This window comes from Corapipo altera, unplaced genomic scaffold, assembly GCF_003945725.1.
Source record: "Corapipo altera isolate COAL_440 unplaced genomic scaffold, ASM394572v1 246, whole genome shotgun sequence".
In the NCBI taxonomy this organism is placed as follows: Eukaryota; Metazoa; Chordata; class Aves; order Passeriformes; family Pipridae; genus Corapipo; species Corapipo altera.
Window position 1 is genome coordinate 57,687 of NW_020885102.1, and position 7,406 is coordinate 65,092.

The 7,406-nt window shown below is 53.1% G+C and overlaps 1 protein-coding gene across 2 annotated transcripts in view; it reads left to right on the forward strand.

Annotated features, from left to right (window-relative positions):
• The first annotated feature begins 940 nt into the window (after positions 1-940).
• HCLS1 (hematopoietic cell-specific Lyn substrate 1) overlaps positions 941-7,406 on the forward strand; it is a 15,446-nt gene continuing 8,980 nt past the window's right edge. For both annotated transcript variants that reach the window (XM_027669720.1, XM_027669721.1), the window contains exons 1-5: positions 941-1,226; positions 3,580-3,663; positions 4,832-4,905; positions 5,657-5,786; positions 7,002-7,112. In XM_027669720.1, the coding sequence (XP_027525521.1) occupies positions 3,580-3,663; positions 4,832-4,905; positions 5,657-5,786; positions 7,002-7,112 (399 nt within the window). In that variant the 5' untranslated portion in view covers positions 941-1,226. The remainder of the gene's footprint in view (positions 1,227-3,579; positions 3,664-4,831; positions 4,906-5,656; positions 5,787-7,001; positions 7,113-7,406) is intronic.

The window sequence follows — 7,406 nt, forward strand, 5'->3', positions numbered from 1 at the left end:
ATAGAACAGTTGCTGCTTAGATTAAATACAGAAATAAAACCTCAGAAGAAACTCCTGGTCTGATAATCATAGTCTGACTGAACAGCTTTGTGGTTTGACCTGATGAAAGACTGGGCCTTTTTGCTGATGTTTCCTGTCTCAAACATTTCAACATTTTGTTTCTTCTCTGATAGACCTGTCCTGCCTTGGTTTTGGTCTTCTGCAAGAGAGCCTGAGAAGGAGGTCGACCAACAGAGCTGTGTTCTGCCATCCCTGGGACACACAGGCCAATTCAGCCCCACTGCTGGAGCTGGGCCAGGGTCTGGTCCTGGGCCAGGAGAAAGGTGGTGTCACAGGATAGGGAGGATTGGCTGCAGGTTACTGCACGGAGTGTAAAGGGAAGCTCCCGACCCTCCGCTCCCGTTCCAGGACAGATGTGAGGCTCTGGGAATGGCAGACAATGTGCACGATGAGGTAGCAGTGGAGCAACCTCTGCAGATGCCCTCACCGAGGTCAGATCAACCCCCCTCTCACAAGAGCTGCATTAAGGCCAGTGCTGAGGAGAAACAACAGAGAGGGATGGTCACAGTTGCTCCTGAGCAGAATAGAGGCTCCCATGTGCAGACCAGACCCTAATTTCAGGGTAGTTTGCTGCCTCCCTGGGGCCTGAATCAGGGATGTCACCAGACGACTGACTGAGCTCAGTGCAGCCCTCAGACTGTGGTTCTTTCATGTGGGTACTGGTGATGTTGCAACAAGAAGCCCAAGGTTGATCGAAGGGGTTTTCAAGGCGCTGGGAAGAATGGGAAAAGGTTCAGGAGGACAGTTAGTGTTTTCCTCAATCCTCCCAGCAATGGGGAGAGATACCAGAAGAAACACGCATGCCCAAGACATGAATGCTGGCTCCAGGACTGCTGTCTCCACCAGAACTTAGATTTTTATAACCGTGGGAGAGTCTTCTTCTGAACACAAGGTGTGCTAGGACCTGATGGGATCCTCTGTGCCGGTGGGGAAGTGCTGGCTGTGTGCTGTGTCAGCATCTTGGAGCACAGGCAGCAAGTGAGGGAACTGTAGCGCTGGGGCAGGTCTGGGCATTCATGACTTGAGCAGAGCTGGGGGCTGGGGTGCAGGAAGTGAAGAGAGCTGAAGTTAAAACAGGAACTCGGAGCAGACACAGGCCCAAAGCTGTTGCAGGCAGCAAGTTCCTGAGCAAAGAGCAGCAAGTTTGCCAGCAGGAGCCTTTAAAGGTAAGAAAGTTTGAGTGTGTTTTGGGAGTGGAAAGTGAGAAATGACTACCAAAAAAAGTGGGGTTTGGTGGGCAGAGAACTCCTTCCTGACCCAGCATGTTTGAGTGGATAATGCTCGGCATTTGCTTCTCAGGCTGTTGCCCTGTCATCGTTGTTGCTCTTGTGTCTGAGCCTCTAAAGAACCACATTTCCAAATCTACCAGCATGACTGTGCTGTGTGGTAGCTCTATATTTGTGCTGTAGTGGATGTTTTCATGGGGGAAAATGAGACAAACTAAGGGGTTGAGATGCTGGCTGATATTTCTCACTATGGGGGTGTCTGGAGCATCAGTGTGCAATTACAATCTGTGGTTTGTCATGGTTCCCACCATGCAGGGCAGATGGCTTTGGAGAATAAGTGCTCAAGAACCATTTACAGCAGCATTTAAAACCCTGAACCACTTGATTTGAGCTCAGATCAGCTGCCCTAATGAAAAGCCCTGTGCTAGCTGGTTATTGCTGCTGGTTTATCCTTTACAAAAATGAGCAAGAACCTTTAAAAATCTTTGGTGTGAGAGATGCCTATAAATTAGGGAGGGGAAAAGGAGAAGAAAGGTGTTGCTGGATTGTGCAGTGTAGCCCACGTGAGCCTTCCTGCTTTCCCTGCTTCTAAGTGCAATTAGCTGTATTCAGTTGGGCCCAGGATTACCGTGAGTGGGGAATGGCACAGAACTTCTATGGTCCTGAGGCACCTGCAGAAGGCTTTAAACTGTGAATCTGCCTTGGCCCTACATCCTCTCCCTTAGCTGACCACCTGGCTTTTGCTTAACAAAAGAAAGCCTCACTCCTGCTGGTTTAGTTTCTGTTCTCTTTGTTCCCTGGCCTTACAGTGCTGAGAAAAGGCAATGCAGAAAGAATCGTGCCTTGCAGAATTTACCACCTAAGGAGTCTTTCTGCTGTGCCTTTTACAATCAGACATGCCTGTCTCATATTGGCCTTTTTAGCCATCAGCTCACTTGTGACAAACGTGGGTAGAGCCCTTCCCAAATCTTCGTTCGCAAAGCCCGGCCATGAATGAAACGGAAAGGACAGCTTGAAAGCAAGCAGTGTGCTGCACTAAATTGGAAGGTTATTCACCTAAACAGCTTTTGATGTGGTACAGTTAATTACTTAGCATAAACAGAGAATTATTTAGTTACTCAGCATAAACATTTCGCTTGCACGGAGGGCAAGTCCCTGAGCACTCAGGGCTGCCTGAGGCTCCCACACAGCTCTGGGAGGGAGGGGTTAATGCCGTTGAGCAGCACACGGTAAAAGCTGCTGTTAACTGAGGATCCAGCACACAGGAGATCTCCTCTCTCCCATTGGTCTGGTCACAGTCTGGTGTGATGGGGAACAGGGCTCAGCTCAGTCTTTCCTGCACATTCTGTTCTGTCTTTCTCTCTGCCCCAGGGAAAAGCTGCTTTGGGCAACACTGAGAACAATTCGGGGCTCCTCAACACTGCAGACAGTAAAGAGCTGGAATATGAGAGCTCTGCTGAGAACGATTGCTCCGGGGTGTAGGCAGCTCATGTCATCTTCCCTCTCTCTCGTTTGGTGAAAACTTTTGGGAGGGGCTTTTTCATCATCTTTTTTCACAGTCACCTTGAAAATGACACATAGGAGTTTTAGATTTCATGTTACTTTTAACTTCCTCTTCCTGGGCCCATCACTTCCTCCAGGCCTGTGGGAGCTGTTCCACCACAGCCTCAGCCCATCCAGCCCTGCACCCTCGGGGCTTTTAGTCCTGTTTCCCGTTTTCTCCATATGGCAGACACAAACACCACACCACACCAGCCCTGTCACTCCAGAGTGTCCAGTCTTGCCCTGACCCTTCTATAGGCTACTGGGCAGGGGTTAAAAGGTTGGAAAACAGACAAGAGGCTTGAAGAGTCCACCTCAGGTCCAGCAGCACATCAGAGCGTGTGGCAGTGGTGTGACTGCTACTGGGGGGGTTAATGTGGGGAACAGCATCTCACAGCACAGAAAATTAACGGTGTTGGAAAAGCAGAATCTGGTAGTTGGATGCCAACACTCATTTACATCACAACAAGACGTGTTTGAACTGCAGAGTCAGGGTGCCTGGGGGCTGTGGCTTACACCTACACTCCCTGTGTGTTTTGCTGTAAGACCTTCTGAGGCTCAGGAGCAGTAGCTGGTTTGGGGTGCCCTGTGCTGTATGAGAGGTGTATGTATGAGGGGCATATGTATGCGGGCAAGTGGCCTGCAAGAGCCCCTTCCAGCCCGAGTTCTACCGTGGCTGGCTGTGAGCCAGCTCTGCCCACATGCTGGGCCCTGGGTGACAGCTGGGTGACACCGTGTCCTCGCTGTGCAGATGTGGAAAGCGGTTGTGGGACATGACGTGTCAGTGAAGGTGGAGCCTCAGGGAGACGACTGGGACACAGACCCTGATTTTGTGGTGAGTGTCTGGTATGGTAACTGTTATACTGGTGGTGTGAAGGGTTCCTGGCCCTGGGCACTTGCTGCTCAGCTGGGCCAGGGCTCGGGTTTCAGCACAGAACCGTCAGTCGCCTCTCTGAGCCATTTCTGCCCCATCTCCATGTTTAGTCTCCAGAACTTCCTACATCAGTGCACCTCTGTGTCTGACCACAAGTAATGGCACTTGGGGAGTACAGAATATTCAGGGTTTTTTAAACCTGCTCCTTGGTAGCTTCCCTTGTCCTCCCCACAACCTATGTTACAAGACATAGTGAACACTTATATTTTCTCTGTCCCACACTGTTTGTAACTGTAGAGGTTCCAGCATTTCCCTCATTTGTCTTTTTTTTTCCAGATGGAAAATCCTATTGTATGTAGTCAGCTTGTGCAGGTGCAGCTCTGTGCCTCTCATATATTTATTTTCTATCTAGTCTAACTCTGGGTGAGCTGGTGAGAGAGCAGAAGGACTGCTGGGGAACTCCCTGCATTCATACAGGGTCATGGTTTTCATTTTCCTTTTGGTTCTCTATTCCCTTCCTAATAAGTCTCTCCTGTTACACAAGAGCTCTGTGTTTTTGAGGTCCAGTCTTGCCTAGTTATCTCCAGTTAGAAATCCTAGTTTGGGACAGAAAAGCAATTCCCTTCCTCAAAGTTCCAAATTATTAATGTCTTAGGAAAAATCTATGCTGTCAATTTTTTTGCTTGTTTTTACTTCATTTCTTCTATTTGCGGAAGCATTCAAACTAAGCCTGAACGGGATGAGACTTTTTATGTATTTTTTAATTCTTTTATATATACATATTTTCAGCTTTGCTGTATATTAGGAAAGACTTTGTTCATGCTTCATTTTATCGAATGCACGCTCAGACCTTCCACAAAGCTACAAACCAAGGCTGCGATAGCCAAGCTTGGGCGAACGGCCCGAGGGTTGCGGTCACTGCGGCTTCTCCAGTGTTTTCCCGACAGTGAATTCCTCAGCATTCCTGTTGCTCCTGGCCCTGCGGAGCTGGGGGCCGGCGGGACCTGCGGGGCTGCGGCGGGGATGGGGCGCTGGGACCCCCGATCCGTACCCGGCCCGTGCCCGGCCCGGCGGCGCGGCACCGAGCCCGGTGCGGGGCCGGGGACTGACGGCCACGGCTCGCCCGCAGAACGACATCTCCGAGCGGGAGCAGCGCTGGGGAGCCAAAACCATCGAGGGCTCCGGCCGCGCCGGGCACATCGAGTGAGTGCGGGGGGAACGGGGCCGGCGGAGAACGGACCTGCCGGGGGTGCGGGACGGGGACCGGGGCGGGACCGCGGGCACGTCGAGCCGCGTGGGGCGGCGGCGGCCGCTCAAACCAGCCACATAAGGGCTGGTTCGCGGAGTGGGATCCAGGCACCACCCGTGCTGCTGCGGGGCGTCAGCGAGCGAGTCCCGGTGCAAAGGTTTCCCGCTCCTTCCCTGCCCGGGACTGACCCGCGGCAGCAGCTCCCTCGGGACAGCCCGGCGCTGTCCTGCAGTGCGGCCAGAGTGACCCTGGGGACAGCCCGGCGCTGTCCTGCAGTGCGGCCAGAGTGACTCTGGGGACAGCCCGGCGCTGTCCTGCAGTGCGACCAGAGTGACCCTGGGGACAGCCCGGCGCTGTCCTGCAGTGCGACCAGTGCAGCACACAGAGAAAGGGAGGTGCGGGATCCTGAGGAAGCCGGGGTGTGGCCCTGAACAGGGCTGCAGGAGGGGGGCTGGATGTCCCCCCAGAGCCCACTGCTCTGGTCCCTCGGCAGACCCCGGGGTACCACCCTCTGCCACAGCACAGTGGCTGCGTGTGTGGCTGGCACCCAGGGGAACCCAGAGCAGGAACACGATGGCAGCTGGCAGTGGGTGTATGTCCTGCTCTGTGCTGGCCTCTGGCTGGGGCAGGGGCACAGGGATGCTCCAGCTGGCTGCACAGCTCTGCTCCATCCCACACTGACCTGCCCTGTCTCTGTCTCACCAGTATCCATCAACTGAGGAACAAGGTGTCAGAGGAACATGAGGTCATCAAGAAGAAGGAGATGGAGACTGGCCCCAAGGCTTCCTATGGCTATGGAGGCAAATTTGGAACAGAGCGGGACCGAATGGATAAGGTAACAACTGTGGAGGGCTTCTTTGAGCCCCAGTGGAAAAGGATTTTCTCATAAAGGAAGGGTTATCCACATTTTCTGGCTGGACCCTGAAGGGAGAGAATGGAAAGCTGGAATAACTGCAGAGATTCACACATGTCCAGCTAGGCCATACTCTGTCTCCAGGATCTGTTTGATTCCATTTGCGTAACTCCTCTCTACAACTTCCTGGCAATTCTCCCTCTAACTGTGAAGAAGGAAATTCTGTGGTTGTTCAAACCTGCTGTATAACAGTTAAATCAGGTGCCTCCCTACTTGTGCTTGGACAACTAATAAATAATGATTCTCTTATATTTTGCATTACAAACCTCGTAGCTCCCTGGGATGAATCCCTAGTTTGTATTCTCTGTTCTCACACCAGATCTGGTTTATGTTTTGTGACAATTATAATCACACTTCTTCCTGCACCTTTCAGCTTTTAATACTTCTTTTTTCAGAAGTGAGAGTGTTAAATTGCAGTAATGTTCAGTAGGTGTGGTCGCTGTGGGATTGCTGGATATCAGGATGGCAGAGTGAGAAACAGACTGTCCTGACAAACTCCCTGCTCTCCCTGCCAGAGGTGCTGCGGTCAGGAACCGCACACTCTCCTCAGGAGAGGGCCAGAGGCTGAATGCTTGCAGCATCCTGGTAAAACTAGACGAAGGCCAAGAAGTTGCTCAACAAAAACACCCTCACTCTGCTCCGGCAGAGTCTGATCACAGCTGCTCCATGTGGGCATGGAGTGTGTGTGGTTCCTGGCCACAGCACCTCTGGCAGGGAGAGCAGGACCCTGGCCTGGCCTGTGGCAGGCAGGAAGGGCGATCCCAGCCAGGTCTGCCCCCCCTCACTCTCAGATACACAAACAGGGAGTGGGTGCCAGACCTGCTGCCTGGAGTTCTCAGCTGTGTGCCCCTATTTCTCCTGTTTCCCATGTGATTATCCACCACACTACTCCACTGGCACTTGGGAGCAGCCGGTATTTGGCATCCCACACTTTTTCTGGTGAGCTGGCAGGGGGCCGATTTGTGGCATGGCAGCCCTTCAGGCTGCTCCCAGGCCTCAGAGCAGAACTGGTGCTGGCAAAGGCCATGTGAAGGGCGTGGCCACCACCAGCACGGTCAGCTTGGACCTGTCACTCGTGTCTGCGAGTGTCTGCCCCAGCCTGACTGTGGGTGTTCGTGTCACGCTGTCTCTCCTCAGTGTGCAGTGGGACACGAGTACGTTGCTGATGTTGGGAAGCACTCCTCGCAGACGGATGCAGCCCAGGGCTTTGGGGGAAAGTTTGGAGTCCAGCGGGACCGAGCCGACAAGGTGTGTTGGACAGTGCAATTGAAATGTGTCCCTGTGGCTGGTGCTGCCCCTAAAACACTGCTGCCTGTGCTGCCCCTGAAACACTGCTGCTGCCAGATTGTGGCTCAGTTCTCCAAGCTCGGGGGGTGCAGGTGGAGGTGTGCCAGGTACCACAGTCGCACTGAAGCACAGCTCGCCTGTGTGCAGGGCAGTGGCCAGTGACACACTGTGGGGCACTGTGGAGGTAACTCTGCTGGGCGTGTCCGATCCAGGCAGCTCAGTGGTTGCCAAGGGGCTGTGCTGTTCATCCAAGGG